A 23,596-nucleotide genomic window follows, 5' to 3' on the forward strand; every position below is an offset into this window, starting at 1 on the left:
AAACAGATTATTACGAAAACTTCTGAACACAATGTACTGGGCTTCATACCGATGTCTTTACAGAATTATAGCAAATTGAATGCTGAAACTCTATAATCGCAGTGTCACTAGAAACTGCTGAGAGATAACAAGAGCCAGTGTGTGTTTGAACATGTGTAATAATAGCCAGTGGAGAGGAATGGGTAAACATGTGCATTCCACTGGCTACGAAACCGTCTAGAAAAACAGGAACTCTGGCCCAGACGAATATGGTGAAGCCAGTAAAGCGGTGTGACTTTATGAGGTGGCCGGGCACAGTCGTTGGACAGGTTTGGAATCTGGGAAAGGCCGGAAGTGGAGCAAATTGCTTCAGCTCGCACACACACAGGTGTTCTGAAAGCCCGGGTGGATGAGGAAACGCACTTGGCAGACTCACTGGTCGGGTTGGCCCAGAGCAAACAGGAAGTAGTGGGCAGTATCTCACTCAGTGTGTGATTGGTCGCTGTGACTTGTGTGACAGGGGACGGAGAAAGCAGGACGTGTGGGCAGGGAGATATTAACGAGGAAAGGGAGTAGCCTACGTGTGTATCAGCATGTTAATAATAATACGAGAGACTTCTCACAGAAAGCTGCTAAAAAAGCCCCCCCCCCCGCCCACACACACACACACACACACACACACACACACACACACACACACACACACACGCACAGCACACACACACACACACACACACACACACACGCACGCACGCACGCACACACACACGCACACGCACTTAATACCGGTATTTTGGCTTTGCCACTTCCAATGAACTGAATAACTGATCACACACACAAACACACGTACACACACACACACACACACACACACACACACACACACACACACACACACACACACACACACACACACACACACACACACACACACACACACACACACACAGATGTCAGTCACAAACCAGTGTGAATTCTTGAGTACAATCCTTTGTGAAAGCCTTCTTGAACCTGCTGTGACATGTCAGTATAGTCCAGAGACTAAAGATTACAAGAAATAATCTGCCTAAATGTGGAATATAAATTCACAGAAATTGTCACATATTAAATTGATGAAAAGCCATTGTTATAACATCTCACTGTAAACTAAATTATTGATTAAGCAGTTGTATTGCAGTTTTGACATTCCCATTTACTGTCAGAACAGCATATCTGAATATTGGAAACCGCTAACAAACACCTGCCTGCATGCATGGTCAACTGTGCAACACTGGACTGCAGCTCTTGGGGAGCCACTTTCCATAGCTGTCTGTCAACTAGAGCCATCTAGTGGTGCTTTAAGGAACTTTTTCATATCGCAATCAAAAAACTGATACAATGTAATGATGTCAATTGACATCACTAGCTAATTGAGTGCAGAACCCCTAAAAAGCGCACCAGGCGGCATACATTGTTGTAATTGTCTACCTCAAATATATTTAGAATAATGCTAAAAATGTGATTGTGCCTGAACAAGAGAAAGCTGTCAGTAGCTAAAACTGTGATGACACGTGCCAGATCATATATTTATCCTCTGACTTAGCCCCCCCCCTCGTTTTGTTTTGTTTTTGTTGTTTTTACCATGACCAGACAAGTAGTGACAGACTGTCCTCAAATTAATCCGTTGCCATGCCAACGTTCTTAATACGGAGGCTCGCTTGGATAACAGCAGCCGAAACGCAAACCGAGAAGGAGAGAGCAGGTTAGAGACAGGAGGAGGCCATGGCTGTGAGAGAGTGACGTGGAAGTCAGCAGTGCGACTCATAACAAAGTAAAGTCTTGACTTGAGTGCAGACTCCGTTGCAAATCTGCAAACCTCAGCTTATCAGCGGACAAACCAAAATGAGTCTGGATAAAGCAGAGCTATGTGATTCACTATTAAACTGGGTAAGTTTGACACTAGCTAACGTTCACGTTAAGATTACCTAGCGAGGCTAGCCCCGGTGGCTACTGGGTACTGGTTTGCAGGTGACAGCAGGTGGTGGCGCACAATAAGATACAATATACGGTTGCAATGCCAGTCCTAACCAGAATTAATTGACACGTGCAGTTGATAGGCTAACTGAAGTTAATTAGTTAACACGATTGTAGTTGGCTAGCTTGAAACGATCAACTCGTTAGCCAGCCAAGCTAACGTTAGCCCTGGAAGTTTACTTGGCTTCTTCTGCTTGTTTGTTTTACCTTTTACCTCTGTGTAACGCTACCAAATCAAACACAACGTAAGCGAAACTTGCCTGTTAATACAGTCCACACAGTTTAGTCTACTCTGAATTATTTCTGTTATGCAATAACGTCTGTCCAACATACCGGTCTCAAGCTCAGAGAAAATCCACCTGTTTGACCATTCTCCTCACAGAGCGGGCACGGTTAAACCATTATAGCTTTCTGAATAGCTTAGGCCTGTTTTAAAATGTGGGATTTATTGACCCTCAAGTCCCTTTGACTGCTTTAGCTTAACATATATCTATCCAGCTAGTAGGAACATATAAAGTGGTTTAGCTAGTTAAAACCCCTTGGTAGTATTTCACAGTTGACTTGTAACATTGATTTGACCCATTATGATTGTTTTCGACTACAGGAACCATACACCAATTTATAAGACTGCCCCCCCCCCTTAACCCTTCTATCTTAACTGGGTAAGGTGACTACAAACATTTCATTATTCACAATCACAACAACAGTGGTTTGGGGGCCCTTGCTGACTGGTACTACAACCTCAGTCTTTATCTGCTCATCACTGTTTATCTCTCTTGATCAGTTTACTTTAAGAGTCAAGATTCAACAAATGCATTTACCATGTCAACATAGTTGATAGGAATTTGTCTTGGTTCACTGTCAGACAAAGACAATGCAGCAGCACACAATGTACAAACAATCAACATTGAACACAAAAAATGCATCAGGCACAGCAGCATCATATCCAGTATGAAGTGCATTCAGTTTAAAGTGTTATAGGTCAGTGATTCTCAAACTTTTTCACGTCAAGGACCCCTAAACTGACACAAATTAGACCATGGACCCCCATTTGATCAGATTTTGTCCCATGGGTCCCCCATCAGATACAATTTTTGCTTTTAGATGTTTTATTACAGAAAGTGTATGAAACCCATGACGATGGAAGTATAGTGAAAATAAAGTATTCCCTTTTTTGCTGGGGACCCTCTGGAACCCCTCCTCAAGGACCCGTGGGGGTCCCCCATAGACTGTAAAAATAAGGGGTCCCCAGACCCCACTTTGAGAACCACTGATATAGGTAAGGTAATACATAATGATGATTCATTGCAAACTATCTCTGAAGTGAGATGTTTTGCACTTAATGCTCCTGTATCTCCTGCCTGATGGGAGGAGGTTGAAGAGGTAGTGTGCCAGATGAGAGCACTCTGCTATGAATTTATTAGCCTTCCTGATTATTCTTGTGGAATAAAGTGATGTCAGTGAGGGAAGACTGCACCCGATGATTTTAGATATAATACTCTTTCCAGCCGAGTCTTGTCCTGAGTGGTTGTGTGACCAAACCAGACCAGCATGGAGAAGGTGAGCACACTCAATAGCAGCCCTGTAGAAGTGGGTCATGGCTGCTTGACTGACCCTGAACTTTTTGAGCTGCCGCAGGAAGTAAAGTTGCTGGTGGGATTTGCTGATCTTGAGACTGGTGTTGAGATCCCATGATAGGGATTCATGGATGGTGGTCCTGAGGAACCGGAAGGAGATGACCCTCTCAACCACTTGTCCATTGATGGAGAGGAGGCTAGTGCTCTTTCTAAAATCAACGACCAGCTCTTTGGTTTTTGAGATGTTACAGTAACCGGTTGTTGTTCTCACACCACCTCACCAGCTCCTCTACTTCTCTGCGGTGGCCAGATTAATCATTGTTGTAATAATAATTCCTAATGTCTTCATTCTCAACCTTTCCAGCTCCAGACGTTTCAGGTGCCTTCATGCAGCAGCAAGCACGACCTAGCAAGTGGAGTGGCTATTGCACATGTTCTACACAGAATGTAAGGGCACAGTTATTTGTGTTTTGACACTTACTTTGCTATTGTGATGGTGCTTGAATTACCTACAGGTAAATTCACGAGTTCATCTCAGTTAGCAGCTGCTGGTAGGAATCTATTCCGAACCACTGAGTTTGCACTGTTTTGCATATCTGTATCATTTACGGTTATTTGACATTTGAATTACACGGGTTCATTATCTATGCAAAATAAAAAACCATGAAAGATTAGAGCAGGGATTTGTAAGGTAAGCTTTTTTTTATTGACATGTGCAAGTGAACTTTCCCGCTCACGGCCGTGAATTCTTCTGCGTAGGTGTGAATTTGTGTAAACAGATCTGTCCAAGTCTGATGACCTTTGTAACTTGTGGTGGGGTATTTGTGTACTCTCTCTCCCTATATACATACCCCAAAGTGAAATGGACAGCACAGCTGTTTTTGAATCAAACAAAATGTTCTTTTATTTGAAGGTCAGTCAACTTTGGAGTTAGTTCACAGCAAGTTTATTATTCCCATGTGTAGCATTTGAGAGAGTCTTTGATGATGACCTGTCCCACTCAAAGGTCACTGTGCTTACAGAAGGGAAACGCAGGCCTGTATTGCCCTGTGGCCTCCTGTGAGTCTACATGTCCAGAGATGTGTGGCATCCTTGTTGTCAACAGTGTTTTCCTGTGCTCTCATTAACAGAGACCCCTCCTGGTTTAATGAGGCATGGCTAGGCAGGATCAAGGAGGAGAGTGGGGCCAACTGGCGCCTGAAGGTAATTTTTGAAACAGCAGGACATGACAGAATACCCAGACTACCCAATGGCAACCCGAAGTGACCAACATGTCTAAACTAAGAATTTTTGTTATTTTTGCACAAATGAAAATAATTTATGACTTTTTGCTCTGATTTTGTTGTGTTCTTTCAGGTCAGCAATTTGAAAAAGATTCTTCAGAGCATGCTGGAGTATTACCATGATGTAAGAATCATGTTTTACACCATAACTTGACCCCTCCAGTAAACTGGAGAGTTTGCTGTTATATTCAGTTTGTGTGAATGCTCATGTATCTCATGGTGGAAGTCCCCCAATTCTACTTTTCATTGTTACCAACCTGTTGCTCCTGTTACTGTACCTCAACCCTCATCTCTCACCTTACTCTATCTTGCCACAAATAGGTGCTTGGTCACCAGGTGTCAGATGAGCACTTGCCAGACGTGAACCTGATAGGCGAGATGGGAGATGTAACGGAACTGGGCAAGCTGGTGCAGCTGGTGCTAGGCTGTGCTGTGAGCTGTGAGAAGAAGCAAGGTAAGCTGTCTGCCATAGACAAGTATGAGGCAGACTCTCAGAACAAAGCAGAGGCAGCCATCCATGGAAATAACACACGGGATTAACTCCGATCTTATGATGCATGTTTCATCTCAGAAATGGCCTAATGATCACATGAGTTTGATAAACCGAATATATGCCGTTTCCCCACAGTGAACATATTTTTATGGATTACTATTAAAAAGGAGAAAAATGGTTCAGATTAGGCTTGGGCGATATCCAAATTTAAATATTGCGATATAGTACAGCCAAAATATCACAATACAATATTAGCGCCCCGTTTTCCCCTCCCCGTTTTTGATGATGGTGATGGCGATGATTATTATTATACATTGTTGTATTTTAAGTTTCAGCTATATACATTACATATTATGATTAGTAGTATGAATAAAGGACTGAGAGGTTGGTGCTATTCACTTGCTTTCTTTACCTCTCCCTTTGAAGCAACAAATACAACACTCTTAACAGTACCAATGATGTACAGTAAGCAGTGAAATAAAGGTTGGCAGCAGGAGGTTTGTGCAAAACTGTAAAAAAAAAAATATATATATATATATAAAAAAAAGTGATATTCTGGAACTATTGTGATATTCTGGAGATATATCGACATTCAATATTATCGAAAATCGGCCCAAGCCTAGTTCAGATCATTGTTATCTAAATAGTAGCTTGATGCGCAATACTTGTCCTGTGTGTTTTTGAGGAGTGTTTATTGTTCGTTTGTGTTCGTATTTGGCTGCACCATCACGGTTCCTTCCCTACACACAGAGCAAATCCAGCAGATAATGACTCTGGAGGAATCTGTCCAGCACGTCGTCATGACAGCCATTCAGGAGGTGAGCAAGCCTCTCCGTTATCCTCCTGTTCTCCTTCCTTTGCGTTATCCCAGCTCTTAGTCATGGTAGATTCACAATCAAAGAAATCAAATCCGGATAAGCACACAACTGAACGGAATGCCAGAATCCCTTCTCTGTGGTTTTTCCAAGAATAAGGATATCTTTAGTGTGCACTCATGTGACTGTAAAACAGGCAATAGATCACCTATTGTCTCTCTGTGTTGACGCTAACACTAGTGTCCGCGTGATCTTTATTTTTCCTGGAGTTTGAACTGGCTATTTTCATTGACTTTTTCTTGGGTTTTTTCGTTACAGCTGTTATCAAAAGAGCCTTCATCTGAACCAGGAAGCCCAGAGACCTACGGGGACTTTGACTACCAGGTGGAACTCTCTTCTTTTCTCTCTGCTTTGCTCAATACGTAACACTTGTACTCTCCTCCGGTATGCGTGTTGTTCACTCGGCAGATCAGTTACATCCTTCTTTTGTGTTCTCTCTCTCTCTCTCTAGCGCTTTCACTCATTTGACACCATTTTACTGTGGCTAGTATGACACCTCCTCCGTCTCTGTGTTCTTCTTCTTTTTCTTCTGTGTTTGCAGTCCAGGAAGTATTATTTCCTAAGCGAGGAGATGGCCGATGAGAAGGAGGACCTGGGCCAGCGCTGTCGAGACCTGCAGCACCAGGTTGGTACAGAGAGTGGGGTTCATGTGTCTAGTGTGGCAAACAAGGGTCGCTGAGTATTTGAAATGGCATACGGTGCGGTGTTTTGTTCATCTTTCACTTGTTTAGCAGAACCATTGGATTTATCTCAAAAGTCAACCTGTTTATTACTTTTGGAGTAATATAAAAACCGATTGCGCCCTATAGACTGTCAAATACTTTGAGGTCTAGTTTTGCTGTGCTGTGGTTTCAGCATGTTGTTGAATGTGTGTGCCTGGCCTGCAGCGTGCTCTGCCTCTGGCCCTTATCGATTAGCTTGCTTGAGATTTGGTTTGTTTTCCTATGATGGTGAGTTGTGTAAACATTGCTTTATTTTTGCGCCACACTCACCGACTGGAAAGGGACAAATTCAGGTTCCATTAAAGAGTACATTAGTTCTAGTCAATAGAGTAACGCAGGGACGTCTTTTTGTAGGCTTATCCAGAAATCGCCGCCATTTTGGTTCGTCAGCGGAAAAGTCTTTGGGGTTTTAGAATGGGAATTTCACTTAAATGCATAAAATAAGGTCTGTGGTTAACAAAACTTTCTGGGAACGCGAATTTGGGTTCAACATGATACTCTTCACAAATGTGAATAACTTGTATGCCTTTTGAAGCGGTTTCTAAAAATCGCGTAAAAACCCCCCCACACATTTATGTTCCAAAAGTCATAAAAGTTATTCACGTTTATAAAGATTATCATGCTGAACCCAAATTCGCATCCCCATAAACTTTTGTTAACCGCACAGACCTTATTTTATGCATTTAAGTGAAATCCCCATTCTAAACCCCATTCACTTTTTGCCTGACGAACCCGGAAGTATACTTCCGGACTCATTCCTGCGGTGCTCTATAGTTGCACATCAAGACTAGACTGACCCATTACTTTAGGATTGAGCAGTGGCCAACAATCATTTCCACAGCTCTCATCCCTCCTGTTTGTTTAGCTACTTCGCCCACACATTAGGACTTAGTCATTTGTGTTGTTTTGAAAGTTATTTACTGTTACCAGTCCTGTGCTAAAGCATGCAATCTGTCCTTAAAGTTCAGTGTAGGGTTTTGCTGTAATCCTACCGGAAAGATGCCCCATAGGTAAGTAAGTACAGTATACACTGCCCCCCCCCTTTTTTTAAATATTGGAATGCCAGCTTGTCTAACTGTAACCCCGCCCACACACAGCTCTGGCCTGTGTCAAGCCTGACTCTCACTCACAAAACATCTCTCAGTCTCTCCTTGTCGCAGTCCGACCAACTTCATCAGCCTACGTTTATAATGGCTCCCTCTTCAACTGTAATGGCGTAACCACTGTCATCGGCACTCCTAAATTAAATGGGCTAATGCACATTCATCTGTTTATGTCACGAGGGCCTGGTTCTGGCCTCAGGGTAATGCTAACAACTGCACTCTTGAGAAAGTCCCATCTGCCTGAGACCATTGCATACCAGCTGACTAACTGGCCTTTTGATGACTGTGCATGTGAAATGAAAAACAAACAAAAAAAGCACGTGTAAAAGCTGGTGAGTTTGCTGTATGTTGCTGTGTTTCTCTTCTGTGAATCTGTCCTCTCCTAGTGGCTTTCTCATCTTCAGCATTTTTAGAAAGATGTGAAATGGTTTTTCACAGTGTTCAGCATTGTGGAGAATGTGTGAGTCTTTCCATCCGTGTTCAGCACTTTTCTCATGCCCTTCTTTCTGTATCTGCGTCTTCTGCCTCCTCTCTTCTCTCTCTCTCCATTCCTCTTTGTGCTGCTCTAGATTTGTGTCACTTTGTTCGGGTTCCCACGGGTCTTTGAAATCCTCGAAAGTTTTGAAAATAGACACGGGTCGTTAAAGGTGCTGAATTCATATATTTTGTGAAAGAATTGAAATTGAAGTTCATTTAATTTTTTGTGTGTGTTCACACATTCAAGCCTCTCTATTTTTAAATGTTGTCTGTGAGCTTCTGTAAAACCTGATAGTTCTCATGAAATATTCTCAGCGTTGTAACAGTAATTCACCTTGATCTGTGTCCTTGAATTTGAGGGAATTGGGCCTGGAAAGTTGAATTGGATGTTGACAAAGGTGTGGGAACCCTGCTTTGTGCATTGTCATCTCCTCTATCTCAGCTCCCCCAGTACCTCACCCCCCATTCTTTACCCTTTAACCATTTACATTATATATATATTTTAATTTTGTCTTCCATTTCTCTCTCTTTTCTCCACAGCTGTCGGTGGCGCTGGAAGAGAAGTCGAGCCTGCAGGTGGAGACGCGCTCCCTGAAGGAGAAGCTGAGCCGCTCCGACTCTCTGGACACCTCCACCTCTGCCATCACCGGCAAGAAGCTGCTCCTCCTGCAGAGCCAGATGGAGCAGCTTCAGGAGGAGAACTACAGGTGTGCTGCCTGGACAACAGAGTGGGAATCACTCAAGATGTACATTCACATGGACAAGCTGAGCTGTATAGGGTTCCCACGGCTCCTTGAAATCCTAGAAAGATTGTGAATTTGAGGGGAGTGCGGGGCAATCAAGGCCTTGAAGGTTTTTTTAAATAGACATCGGTCATTGAAAGTGCTTGAATTTATATATTTTGTCCGAGAATAGAAGTTCTTTGATAACTTTTTATAACATAAAGAGGAGTTACTTAACTCTTGAACTCGTAAGTCTATCGCTCAACTCACAAAATAACTACATAGTCTGCCATCCCTACACAGCACAGTTGAGAAGTGTTCACACATTCTCATTATCATTGTTGTCTGTGAGCTTCTGTAAAGCCTGCTAGTTGGCATTCTAAAAATTCTCAGTGTTGTGACAGTAATTAACCTTCACGTATACAAGTTAAATGTGTACATAAGGCATAAGTAAACCCTCAAGGATAAAGACACACACAGATTAACATGTTGATGTATACATAGATGTCACTCAACTTTTACAAAATGTACTGTAGTTGTTCAGTTAACTAAAAATGCATCATACTTCCGAGTTCCATCATGCAGAAATGCATATCAAATTGTACTTTTCAGCCATCTAGCTCTGTCTAGAATCTTACAATGGGTCTATTCAATTTAGTCAGTTATAAATAAACCACTGGTCTGGTCTCTGTTCCCTCACTTAATTTCCTCTCAGACTGGAGAACAGCAGAGATGACATGCGTGCGCGGGGAGAGATACTCGAGCGCGAGGTGGTGAACCTGCATCAACGTAATGAAGAGCTGACCAGCCTGGCACAGGAGGCCCAGACCCTCAAAGATGAAATGGACATCCTCAGGTGAGACCGGTGCTTGTGTCCATACAGAGGAAAGATCTAGCTTCCATTTTGCATGGTCACAGGATATTGCAACCCATTACTCTCCTTTACTATTGGTTCCCCTTGTAATTATGGTGATCTAGGAATTTAATCTTATTCTACTTTTGGACTTATTGTAAGTCTGAATTAGGGCTGCACGATATGAGGAAAAGCTGCGATGTGCGATAACACTGTTCAATATTGCGATGACGATATGACCTGCGATAAATAAAAAAATGCTATAAACAAAAATATTAATGGGTAGGGGTTCTCCGACCCGGTTAAGCCATGATCCGATCCGATTCCGATTCCTGGGGTCACTATCCGATTCCAGAATCGATTCTCGATTCCAACGCTTCTCGATTCCAGAATCTAGAATCAATTCTCAATTATGTAGTTTTATATTGCAATAACACACAAAGGTAAATCTAAGACAAAAAATGACAAATGTATTAATGCTGAACTTCAAATTCAACTTCTGAAGTATTACAGTGAGGGCCTAAATTCATTTTGAAATATGAGTGTGTTAATTTAAGCATACGTATCAGTAAGTGGCACGGGATTCTCAAAGCCTGTGTTGAGGGTCATACGAACAAAAATTCACTCTTGAAGCTAAAAAAAAATCCAAAACCAACAAGTTAATTATTTACATTTTTACTTCAATGTAGAACAGTAATTTCTTACACATGAGATTACTTTTAGCCTTTTAGTCATAACGATTATTGAAAGATATTCCATATTCCAGACTGAAATGTTATAACAGAAGTGGAGTATTGGCCAGAATGACATGAACATTTGGACACTTATTCAGCCGGTATCTTGCATGTTGCGTTCAGGTGCACTTTTTTTTTTTTTTGCGATAACACGTGACTTTTGCGATGTGTTCATCGCGCATTTTCATATCGCGATGACGATGAAAATACAATTACCGTAAATTCCGGACTATAAGGCGCACCGGTGTATAAGCCGCACCTTCAAAGTTGACTATTTTTTTCTTATATAAGCCGCACCGGACTATAAGCCGCGGGTGTTTTAATGGTATTTTTTGTTTTTTTTTACAGTGCACACAGTGTCCGCGGTGTGGTGAAAAGAGGGCAAGAGAGGAAATTAAAACAGAAGTGGATTTATAGTTAGAAAGAGTGCTAAAGAAGAGAGAATTCCGTTTTTTATTTTTTTATTTTAGTTACTCACAGTACTATTGACCAGTCCAACTCAAAAGATATTCGGCAGTTTCACTTTGAGCTCTTGTTCCGCCGCTGTCCATCAATGGTTATGACGAGTCTCGCTGGGTACAGTACGCCAAAGCGATATCCATTGACTTTAACCTTTTCGATGATGCTGTTGTATGTTGCGCGTTTCTGTTGCACCAACGCGGAGAGGTCCTGCCGGACGAAAAAGCGCGTACCCTCCCAGGTGAGGGGCTTCTTCCCCGCAGCCTGGAGGATGAGTTGACGGTCGGGCCAGCGGAGTAGGCGGATGAAGATGGCCCTCGGTGGCAGGCCGGGGTCTGGACGTGGCCGAGGCGCCCGGTGTGCCCTGTCCACCTCTGGTGGTTTCTCGCCTTCCTTCAGGTCCAGGATGTAACACAGGATTTTGCCACGAAAGCGTCCATGTCACCAATCTCAGCTCCCTCTTTTACATTGATCAGGCGAATGTTATTTCTTTTACTCCTGCTGATTAAGTCATCAACCTGCGTGTGCAGGGGTTCGATTTGTTTTTGCATTTTATCCACTTTCGGACTCACTGTGTTGTTTTTGTCCTCCAGTGCGCTGATGCGCTTTTCCGCATTAGAAACTCTGTTCGCTTATTTTCTTTAGTGAGTGAGTGGATGGACTTCTGCACGTTTTCAAACTTGTTTTCAAGCTGCTCAAACCTCTGAGCGATGTCGGACTTAATCGATAGTGTTTCACGGAGTAAAAGTTTAGCCCAAGCCGTGTATCTCCAGCCTCCAGCAGGTGAGTCATTTCCTCATTCATGGCGGTGATTTGCTTCGTCTTTTTCTTTCTGCTTACCTGTGTTGTGTTATGTTATGTTATGTTATGTTGTTAAAAGAGGGCAAGAGAGGAAATTAAAACAGAAGTGGATTTATAGTTAGAAAGAGTGCTAAAAAAGAGAGATTTTTTTTTTTTTTTTGGAAAAAATCCATAGATAAGCCGCACCGTTATATAAGCCGCAGGGGGCAAAAAAGGCCAAAAAACGGGAAAAAAGCCGCGGCTTATAGTCCGGAATTTACGGTACTTTGAGACAGTTTGCAAAAGCACCACTTTGGTTGTGAATAAAACTCCTTCCAAGCAGTAGCTTGGGAATTAGCAGTTTACAGTGTCAGAACACGAGACGTGACACCCAGTATACGCTCACGCACAGACATTCATTCATCTCTCTGTGTCATCTGCGTTGCTAATATGAATTTCATGCATTGATATTGACTTACGTCAAACTGTTTTTTTTGGTAGAAATCCACCCCGGATGCATTCCGTCTAACTACAAGTCATATTCATACTCCAATACTTTCCCTCCCGTCCCCCTCAGGCACTCGTCAGACCGGGTGAGCCGGCTTGAGGCGCTGGTGGAGACGTACAAGAGGAAGCTGGAGGACCTGGGAGATCTGCGCAGACAAGTGCGCCTCCTGGAGGAACGCAACACGGTCTACATGCAGCGCACCTGCGAGCTGGAGGAGGAGCTCCGCAGGGCCAACGCCGTCCGCAATCAGCTGGACAGCTACATGAGACAGGTGAGCCGGGGGCTAGAAAGGAGGAGGGAGAGTGCCTGTTTAAAAATGTCTCTTTTGAAGTTGTTGCCATGCAGTGATTTGGGGGTGAAAACACGGTCTGACCTGTGTGTGTGTGTTGAAATCCATGCAGTTTGAGTGCTCTGGCCAACGCAGTCTGTTGTCATGCTCTCTGACTTGCAGGCTCAAGAGCTCCACACCAAGCACTCGGCAGAGGCCATGAAAGCTGAGAAGTGGCAGTTTGAGTACAAGAACCTTCACGACAAATATGACGCACTGCTGAAGGAGAAAGAAGTGAGTGGTTGAACTTTGCGCTGGTGGCAGGCGGGTAGTAGATGCTAAGTTGTGGTAGAAAAGGATGTGTGCCTGCCACTCAATAAGCACATTTACCGTTATTTGATCAATTTGTAGATTGTGTCTGCAGTGGCCCTGTCTCATATTATGGTGTGTCACCACATGAGTCACACACTTGTCTGTGTGGCATTTAGTCTTACTAGAGGAGGTCTGGTCATGCAGTGATTCAGTCAGCGTAGTTTGTGATTAGTGCAGAGTGCGTATCCCCGCAGGAGCAATAGTTGCCACGCTATTAACATACCGTACCGTTTTTCAGCAAACTCCCACATTCAGCTATGTAATTCATGAATGACAAATACTTTGCATAGACCTATTCCAGAATCTGACAGTAATTTATGAGAGTAATACAGTAATATATGCCATCCAGATCATTTATCAAAATCACTGATGTGCAACGTACAATTACATTACCAACGTTGCCCTGCAGTAGTAATCCCATCAGGACATTGCACTTGCAATGTTGTGATTGTCTTTTTGTTGCTTTTCCTATTTCTTTATCTCTGAATATTGACACGACCGCTACGCTGCATAATGACACTAAGACAAATTCCTCGTATGTAATCTTGCATACTGTGGCAATAAGAGTGATTCTGATTCTGATTCTGACATCAGGCTTAACTCCATGTATGGGAAACATTTTGGCACACCGTGTCTAATTTCAGACGCCTATTCGTATGGAAAATAAATTCTGATTTCCCTCAAATTGCCGCTCTTATCCCCGGATATGAAACGTCATAGATAAAATGACAAAGCTGTGTTACGTGGTGCTGTGTGTTTCAGCGTCTGATCTCAGAAAGAGACACACTTCGGGAGACAAATGATGAGCTCAGGTGTGCCCAAGTCCAACAGAAGTGTCTCACTGAAGCAGGTGAGTTGTTGTGGTCATTCTGGACACAAAGACCACACAAATTGCAAGATGGTAAAATACTTAAAAGCGGTATTCCACATTTGTTAGAGGATCTTCTTCACCTTTCAGTGTGCCTGCCCTCCATAGCAGTTCAAGAGCAGTAAGCCATCGACATTAGCTGTGGGAATCTACTAACACCAGCCCCATTCAGTCTTTGCTCTTCTTCCCAGCTCAAAATATCAACAAGCACATAAGTCGTGATAAGCTGCAACCTATTTGGTTCTGTGAAGCCAAACACAAAAGGTACATTTGCCAAGCCCGGGATTAGAACCTGGGACCTGGGCATGAAATTCTGGCTGCCTGAGACACTTACAGGCATTGTATCCCTGTTCCCCACAGTGCCATTATATACACAGTGGGGCGTTCTGACACGTTTGGCACCAACCAAGAGTTGGTGGTTGCAGCTAAAAACTGGAAAATGACTTTACACACACAGAATGAAACGCGTCCTAATATAGACTTTGCTGTGACATACGTGTTGAAAGAACGTGAAGGAGTTGGTGGTGACTACAGCTCAAGAGCAGTCTATTCATGACCACCCTAGAAGTATATGCATTTAAAAAGGAAAAGGTAATCTGCCAGTGTGAAATATTTCTTTGAATCCTGGATAAAAGTGACATCAAGATCCTGATCAGAGTTATTCTACAAATTTGGGAAAAGAGTTTCCACCCTGACATCTTATCTTTGTCTCTCTCTGCAGGAGGCTTGTGTGACAGCGCTGGCACAGTAGGAAACCTAGCAGCAGAGATCATGCCTACTGAGTTCAAGTATGTCGACTATTATGCCATAACTGTGGGCGTGGGTTGGGGTGTGGGGGTGGATATGTATCTCGCAAACAAATGTAGGCATAACAGATGACATTTTTCCATCCTACGCCCATAATAGACATGCATTGGTGTCAAAATCTCTAGCCCACTCATGGCCCATATTCAGTTTCTATATAGTCAATGACAAAGTGCTTGTACCCGCTCCCCCAGCCGCTAAAGTTTATTCTTAGAACTAGAATGCGCAATTGGCTTCAAACATGGGGCCACATGGCAGCCTGTGCAGTTGGCGTATTGGGCGTTGTTGAATGGTGGGCTTGGTCAACTCAACACAGACCTTTTGCCTCTGTCCTTCTCACTTTGACGTCCATTTGTCTCTTCTCTCCCACTTGACAACTTTCTCTTCACCTCCTTTCTCTCATCTTGTCCTCTCCTCCCGTTCCCTCCACTCGTCCTCTCCTCCCGTCCGCTCCGCAGGGAGACGGTGTTGCGTCTCCAGAGTGAAAACAAGATGCTGTGCGTCCAGGAGGAGTCCTACAGGCAGAAACTGGTGGAGGTGCAGTCTCAGCTGGAGGAGGCGCAGCGCAGCAAGAACATCCTGGAGACTCAAAACAGGTAGGTGTTTGTTTGTGTGCGCGTGTGCTCTGTATGTGCTGTGCTTGTGTGACCCAATGGTTTTAAGGGAGGTGTGACAGCTAGGGATGCACCGATATATCGGCAGACACATCGCTATCGGTTGGTATCAGCTTCCACTTCCAATATCTGTCACTTAATACAACTGTCAACTTGGCAACAGAATAAAGCTAACATGGTATTTCTAGTTTGTTTAAAAATATATGTATGTACAGGTATAGTCTGAAAGGCTTAACCTGTTTTGAATGCGCATACAGTTAGGTCCATATGTATTTGGACATTGGACACAATCTTCATCATTTTGGCTCTGTACACCACAAAAATGGATTTGAAATGAAACAATATGTGCTTTAACTGCAGACTCCCAGCTTTAATTAGGGGGTATTTACATCCAAATCAGGTGAACGTGTAGGAATTACATTACATTTTAAGGGATCAAAATTACATTTTAAGGGACCAAAATAGTTGGACAAACTAACATAATCATGTAATCGTCCAAATGGGTTCTGAAGCATTTGACTGAATATGAGCAGATCATATTGTCCGAAACACTTGATAATTTATTCTGCTGATGTTGTCAGCAGTTGCATCATCAATAAATACAAGGGAACCTGTTCCATTGACAGCTATACATGTCCACGCGTGGGCATATACTGTATAGCTGTCAATGGAAATTGAACTGACAGTCATACATGTCCACGCGTGGGCATGTATGACTGTTCATAGAACTGATTCCCTTGCATTTATTGATGATGTGACTACTGACAACAGCAGCAGGATGAATTCTGAAATGTTTTGGGCAATATTATCTGCTCATATTCTGTCAAAAGAAACCATTTTGACAATTGCATAATTATTAGTTAGTTTGTCCAACTATTTTGGTCCTTTAAAATGTAATTTTGATCCCTTAAAATGTAATGTATTTCCTACACTGTTCACCTGATTTGGATGTAAATACCCCCGAATTAAAGCTGGAAGTCTGCAGTTAAAGCACATATTGTTTCATTTCAAGTCCATTGTGGTGTACAGAGCCAAAATGACTGCGTTTACATGGACTTGAGTATCCCGGTTATGAGGCTTATCCTGGTTTTGATCATATTCGGGATATGGCGTTTACATGGAAGAGAGAGAAAGCAGGTTACTCATATCCCTGTATACATGATAAGTAGTAGTATCCTGGTTACTGATCACTGCATGCTATTTGCGCAGGCGCCTGTGATCGTTACAATACAAACCGGGGTCATTATTATTATTATTATTTGCTTATATTGGGTGCGTGTGACGTGACGTCATTCACCTTTTTTGGGCAAAGACGTGGGATTCCCTTGGATTCCGTCTTCATGGTGGAGTGTCCCTGTTTGCACGCAGCGCGCGGCTTTGGCTTTAATTTGAGTCACAACACCTTCGTCCTGTAGTCTGTATACTACAGACTTGAATAGGGCAGCATTTTGATGCTTTCTCCTATCTAAGCTGCCAAGCATTTAATTATTTCATCACCGAAATACAAAACTCGGCAAAACTCTTTCCTCATCGCTTCAGAAGTGAGACTTTTAAGTCGAATTGCACTGACATTTGCGCGTGAGTATTTCCAGGTAAAACGATTAGGTATATGCGGGACCTACAGCAGCGAGGTTAGAGAGGAAAATGCCTGGAGTCTGACGGCGGTCTGATGAGGAAGTAGCCTAATCGTGCGGCACTTCTATACTTTATACTGGACGAAATTGTGATAGTGAAACGGGTCATTTTGCGCAAGCTGTGTTGTGTACGGTAGCCCCTCGCGTTGGAGGGTGTTCACGGTGTGTTTCGCGTTGTTTGGTCATGAAATGGAGGGGGGGGGGGGGAATGCCTGCAAGTCTGCTGCCTTTTGGAGATGAACTGAACTGAAGCCGCGCCTGCGCAGGAAGTCTGCTGCGGTCAGAAAGCAGGATAAGGTGTATACATGCAGCAGTATCCCGGGTTCTTTCGGAGTACTCCACCTCGCATAACCGGCTTTCTCAAAACTGGGATAAGGGCTTATCCAGCTTTCTGAAACCGGGATATGATGTTTACATGCGCAAACACAAAAACGGGATACTCCAAAACCCCGACAGTAACCGGGATACTCAAGTCCATGTAAACGCAGTCACTGATGAAGATTGTGCCCAATGTCCAAATACATATGGACCTAACTGTTTGTGCTAGCTTCGTTCATATCAGTATTGGTATCAGTTGATATGGGAGGGAACATATTGGGTATTGGTATTGGCCATTTAAAAACACACACACACACACACACACACACACACACACACACACAGGTGTCGAACATTAAATAATTATTCACCTTCTAGGTCACCATGTTGTGTGTTCCTGAACATGAGCAGGGTTGTTTTGTTTGGCTGATATAGTGGGAGTGATATCTGTCTAAATGTCAACTCGCCCTCTGGACTGTGTGCTGAACCGAGCTGTGTGGGCTGGAACGGAGGACGGACAGCAGAAAGCCAGATTGTCCCATGGCTGCGTGTGTGTGTTTACAAGCCTGTGGGCATGTGGACATGTGGGTGGTGTGTGTGTGTGTCCATGGAACACCAGGCCCAGGGTGTGGGAAGCGAAGCATCCTAAGCAACAGTAACAGGAGGAGTAGAGTGTGCTAGGCAGGGGAGTGGGGCTGCCAGAGCATGCTCAGTACAACAGAAGAGAACATGGGCAGGCTGCACACCTGGTGGAATAGATGAACATTGCCTGCAGCAGATGTACAGGCATAGACACGATGCATTGCCAACATCTCCCACTCACAATATAAACGTAACAGAGTGATATTTTCATCTTTCCTCTTATCTCTCCCTCTCTTCCTTCATCTGGTTCCCTTTTGTCTTTGTAACTTTCTCCACTATCTTTTCATTCTTTATCTATTTGATCTATTTTCTCTCCTAATTAGGGCTTCAAGCCCCGAAGGGGCTGAAACCCTATTGTTTTTGTCCTGGTTTATTATTTTCCTCATTCTAGTTCTTCCACGTTGGCGAAAATTCCCGTGAGTTGGTACATCGTAGAGACATCAAATTTGGCCCAATGACAGATATTGGTAAAAAAAATTACTAGCTCCAGAAATATTGACCAAATCGGGCTGACGAGGATGCTATAGTTAAAGCTTACATTTTCAAACTTTGAAAGGCCATGACTTACACACCGTGTCAAATTTTCGCTAAACTTAGTACACAATAATACACATTATTCAGGTGACCATACTCTACAACTGAAAAGTTTTTGAGATAGTCTTTTGAAAGTTTTGAAGAAAAAAAAAAAACAGCTCCTCTTACACAGTTTGACTGATCACCACCAAAATTTGTATGTAGCATCTATAGACCTATCTCATTAAAATATGTTAAAGGTTATTGATACATTTGAGAGAGGGTGTGGCATGTCACCTAAATTAAAAGCTCATGACTGATGGTCCATTCATCACAAAACTTTCTGAACATGCGGAGACTGTAGTTATTGATATGCAAATTGGCATGTGTGACGTCAGTTATGCTGGCTACTACTTTCACCCAGCTGGACATTGTATGCACTAGTGGAAAACCCTGCTCCCGATTCTAAATATAGCTGAATTACTTTGTTTGACCAAGTAAAACTATTTTTATAAGCGTTGTACCAAATGTCTATGGAAAAATAAATGGCGGATGAAATCTCTTGGTTCTTATATCTAACCCAGAGAGGGCGGGACTTTGGCAATCTATTAGTGAAAATGGGTGGGGCCTATGGTGTAATAACCATATAAGAGCCAGTAAATCAAAGGCTATTTGCATAATTTGTCCCAAACTTCTCAGCCTTGTCTGGAATGGCATGTCTATCCATTCAGAAAAGGCTTGAACCCCTTTCATTGCCGCTTGTGGCTATATATTTTTTTTTCTTGTTCCCATTTGTTCTTTCTGTGCTTACCTTCTCTTCACTTTCCCTCTCCTTGTCTCTTCCAAGGCTGAACCAGCAGCAGATCTCAGAGCTGCGCTCTCAGGTGGAGGAGCTCCAGAAAGCTCTCCAGGAGCAGGGCAGCAAGACTGAGGATGTGAGTGCTTTATTTTCCTGTTGTCTCTCCCTTCATCACTAACCTTAGTTTTCTACAATCAAGTTGGTAGAATATTGAGAATTTATACTCTGTGTACAAAGACCAAAAAACCTGTTCTTTCCATCAACCTGATTGACCAGGGGAAATCAAGAGATCAATAATTCCTTACCCGGTTTGGTTTAACCATCGCAATTTAAGATGGAGGTGAAATGGATGAAAGATTTTTAAGGCTTTAGATTAATACCTTTCCCATGTTTTCTACACTGCCCCTGTATAAAGCAGACTGATAGATGACCAGTCACCAAAGCATTGAATCAGGAATGATTATTGGTCTTAAAGATAAAAAAAATGGCACTGTCAAATTCGACATCATTTGCTGTTGTTCAATCAGTGAATGTCACAGAATGACATGTATTCATTGGGTCTCAGTTATTCATCTTATGTAGCCCCACCCACTTGACCATTGTGTCACGACTTCCTGTTCAAAACGCCGGCTGTTTTACCTGCTCAAACTAGTCTGACTCATATGTGAGTCAAACCTAGTTTGACTCACATATGAGTCAGACTAGGTTTATGAGTCCCAGGAAGTGTCCGATTGTGTTTACACTTCCTGTTAGTCTCTCAAGCCAGACTGTCTCTTCTACATAAGGTGAATAAAAGGTTATTCTCACTCACAAATGTTGTGATTAGGACTTGAGCTGAGTCATGATTGTAATTAGTGAAAGTTAGATTTCTATACCGAAATCACTGTTACATTCATTGTTTTTGCAATTTTCTATGGTATATCAGAACAAAACTACTATAATATCTATTATAGTCCAAGATAGGAATACCATATTAAGCCCATTATGTTTTATCTGGCTAATATGAATGTATAAAAACAAAAAGTTGCTATTGCACACTATGTACGTTGGTGAAAATACTTTTGCTGAAAAACAATTTGCTGTGAAGGAGTGCAGTGTTGGTACCCGCCTACTGTGAAAGCTGTGATCTTGTTTGGCAATTTAACCCATGTTTGCTGTGGTGACTCACTGTTAACGCCTGCCCCTCTCTGTCTGCCTCTCTCCGCCTGCTCCCATCCACCGACACTCTGCCAAAATCAGGCCATCGTAAGTACGGCCCTCCCTCTGTCCAGTTGGCCTATGATTAACTCTTGACAGCTTGACTTTTGCAGCTAATACTGTGTGTGGGTGTGTGCACGTGTTCGCACGCCCAGGGTTAATTCCAATGCAGTACCCTTTTGATGAGTTTTTATGTTTTTCGTTTTCTATTTGTCTCTTCCTTTCAGTCCTCCTTACTGAAGAAAAAGCTAGAGGAGCACTTGTGAGTACCTGTGACTGTCGCTGGCTTGATATCACTCAATCTGTCAGAGGTCCAAACAATCAGAGAAACTTCACGCTCTTCTTCTATGATCCTTCCAGGGAGAAACTCCATGAGGCGCACTCCGATCTCCAAAAGAAAAAAGAGGTCATCGATGACCTAGAGCCCAAGGTGGACAGCAACAGTAAGGAATCCGCCACTTTGAGCAACAACAACACTGTCCCACTCTTTCTTCTCTATTGAACACATTTTCTCACCTATTCCTTTTCTCCCCTCCCATGTCTCCTCCCATGTCTCCTCCCATCTCAGTGGCAAAGAAGATCGATGAACTCCAGGAGATCCTGCGGAAGAAGGATGAGGACATGCAGCAGATGGAGCAGCGATACAAGCGCTATGTGGAGAAGGCCAGAACGGTCAGTCCACCTCAGTGACTAACACTGTCCGCAGTATGTGTCTGTCAATGCAAATGCATGGGTTAACTTGTGTGTGTGTGTGCAGGTGATCAAAACCCTGGACCCTAACCAGCAGCCTCCAACGGTGATGCCTGACATTCAGGCCCTGAAGAATCAGCTGACTGAGAAAGAGAGGAAGATCCAGCACCTGGAGGTACAGACCTTTGAGAGAGAGAGAGAGAGAGAGAGAGAGGGAGAGAGACATTGGACTCTATTTCCATGCTGGTGCTAAGCGATGCTATGCCCAAGCGCAATTTAATTGGCAATTTTGTTGGCGCAAATCAAATATCTCGCACCTGCGCCCAGATTTACATTTTCGTGTCACGTATGAAGGAGTTTGCGCCAATATGGGTTGGGCTCACGCAATAGGGGGTGTGTCAATAAAAACAGTTGGCACTGTACGAGTTTGGTATCGAATAATGAGTTTATCTTTCCCTCGAACCAGACCCACTCTTGGTTTTATTAATGCTCACATATGAACACGGGCATCTGAAGTCACATGAGAATGTGAATATTGTATATTTCCTAATTGAAATGCAAGCTGTAATTAATTCAACACTTTAAACAGCCATTTAACAAACTATTTAAACACAGCACTTGTGGTTATGCAGTGCACCACATGAAAGACAAAAGACAAACACAGGAGACGAAGACAAGGGACAAATCATGGCTTCCGTTCAGACATGCCTGTTAAATAGGATGGAAGAGCTGCATGTGGCGGTTGGACAGGCCCAGGGTGCACAGGAGATGAGGGACCCTTTGTTTCACTAGTGAGTATATTTAGCTGCATGATGAACATAAATAAAACATAGTCTAAATTGGTCACGTTTTTTTTTTGCACAGCTTACATAAATGCACTCTTGGCACGACTGCACCTCACGGACGAGCACGTCTGTTACCTCCTGGGAGAATCGCTCCTGGAGCAGCCGTTCAAATGTCTCTGCCGTTGGGAAATTGTGACTTTGCTGTAACGCTGGCGCACTGGTATTTAAAGGGATAGAAATCAGCTTTTTAATTGGCCATAATGAAAGCAAACCCCCACCACACCCATGTGCATCGTTTTGAGTTGATCCAACCTCTTTTACAACTGCAGCAGCCTGCGACATCGCCTCTTCATACACGGAATTACTAAAATTAAGTTAGACACGCCTTTTACAGCGACGTCCCATGAATTAGCGGCAGTGTCTTTGCCTGAGTCATTATTGACCAAAATAGAGTCCATTGTATTATTGGAAACTATGCAGCATATTGGTGCCTTGTCAATCTTCCCAATGCATGACCTCCTGTCCCTCTGTGTGTGCAGCATGACTATGAGAAGAGCAGAGCCAGACATGACCAGGAGGAGAAACTCATCATTAGTGCATGGTACAACATGGTGAGTGTACTGTATACACGCACACACGTGCGCGCGCACACACGCGTATAAGCCCATGTGAAAAGCTTGCAAATCCAGTTTTGCTGATTTTTACGTTTTGAAATTCAGCTCAAGGATTAAAATGCTCCTCTGTGTTGTGAGAAAAATTCTCCTACCGTTTGTCTTCTGAAACCCTTTCAAAACTAACCGGATGAACTCAAAAATGCATGGTGGTCAAGCTGAATCAGGGCTGCTTTTCTTAGTGAAACGTTGGCATTTTGGAGATGGAAGGTTTTCACTGCGCAGCAGCGTTTGCCCTGCACGTTTTGCTGGTTTTAACATCCACATCTGCTTCTGTATTCTGCTATTCTACTCCTCCTGTCTTCTGTATACCTCTCTCTCTCACTCTCTCTCTTTCTTATACATCTCACCTCTGCATCTGTTTCATTCCCTCTTCCAGGGAATGAGCTTCCATCAGAAAGTGACTGGCGAGCGGCTGGGTCCCTCCAACCAGGCCATGTCCTTCCTGGCCCAGCAGAGGCAGTCCACCAACACCAGGAGAGGCCTGGTGCGACAGCAGCCCAGATAAGACATGGGGAAATGCGGAATGCGGGGAAAACCCCAGAGGCAGGAAACCGTGCCAGAGGGAAGTTGGTAGAGGAGACGAGGTCATCTACTGAACTCCAAGTGTCTTTGCCTTCATGCCTTTACTAGAGGCATCGTCTGCACCTTTTTAAAGTGATCTTTTTTCATGCTGCTGCTGCCCCCTGTTGGCTCTTAATGGTATGAGTTTTTCTGTGGAGCCCCAGAGGAGAAAGTACTGCTGTGTTTTAACTTCACAGCGTTCAGAGCTGCCAGGACTGATAGAAAAACAAATGAGAGACTGATCCGCAACTAGAATAGAGTAGGGCCTGGAAAGAGGCC

At 43.3% G+C, this 23,596-nt stretch overlaps 1 protein-coding gene across 1 annotated transcript; it reads left to right on the forward strand.

Moving 5' to 3' along the window:
- The first annotated feature begins 1,774 nt into the window (after positions 1-1,774).
- Positions 1,775-23,411, forward strand: hook2 (hook microtubule-tethering protein 2). The gene is made up of 22 exons (XM_083648955.1): positions 1,775-1,905; positions 3,934-4,016; positions 4,700-4,772; positions 4,926-4,976; positions 5,174-5,306; positions 6,096-6,163; positions 6,479-6,544; positions 6,762-6,845; positions 9,063-9,229; positions 9,960-10,100; positions 12,648-12,849; positions 13,030-13,140; positions 13,981-14,068; positions 14,808-14,874; positions 15,349-15,486; positions 19,459-19,546; positions 20,835-20,869; positions 20,968-21,050; positions 21,176-21,279; positions 21,365-21,472; positions 22,622-22,693; positions 23,133-23,411. The coding sequence occupies exons 1-22, from the start codon at positions 1,861-1,863 to the stop codon at positions 23,259-23,261; spliced, it is 2,136 nt and encodes a 711-aa protein (XP_083505081.1). The 5' UTR covers positions 1,775-1,860; the 3' UTR covers positions 23,262-23,411.
- Positions 23,412-23,596: the final 185 nt, after the last annotated feature.

The sequence above is a fragment of the Poromitra crassiceps genome (assembly GCF_964638095.1).
Source record: "Poromitra crassiceps genome assembly, chromosome: 13".
Taxonomy (NCBI): domain Eukaryota; kingdom Metazoa; phylum Chordata; class Actinopteri; order Beryciformes; family Melamphaidae; genus Poromitra; species Poromitra crassiceps.

Coding starts and splice junctions, on each gene's coding strand:
- hook2 (XM_083648955.1), top strand. CDS start 1,861: ATGAGTCTGGATAAAGCAGAGCTATGTGATTCACTATTAAACTGG. Junction 4,017..4,699: donor GCACATGTTCTACACAGAAT/GTAAGGGCACAG, acceptor TCTCATTAACAG/AGACCCCTCCTGGTTTAATG. Junction 19,547..20,834: donor AGGGCAGCAAGACTGAGGAT/GTGAGTGCTTTA, acceptor TCTTCCTTTCAG/TCCTCCTTACTGAAGAAAAA.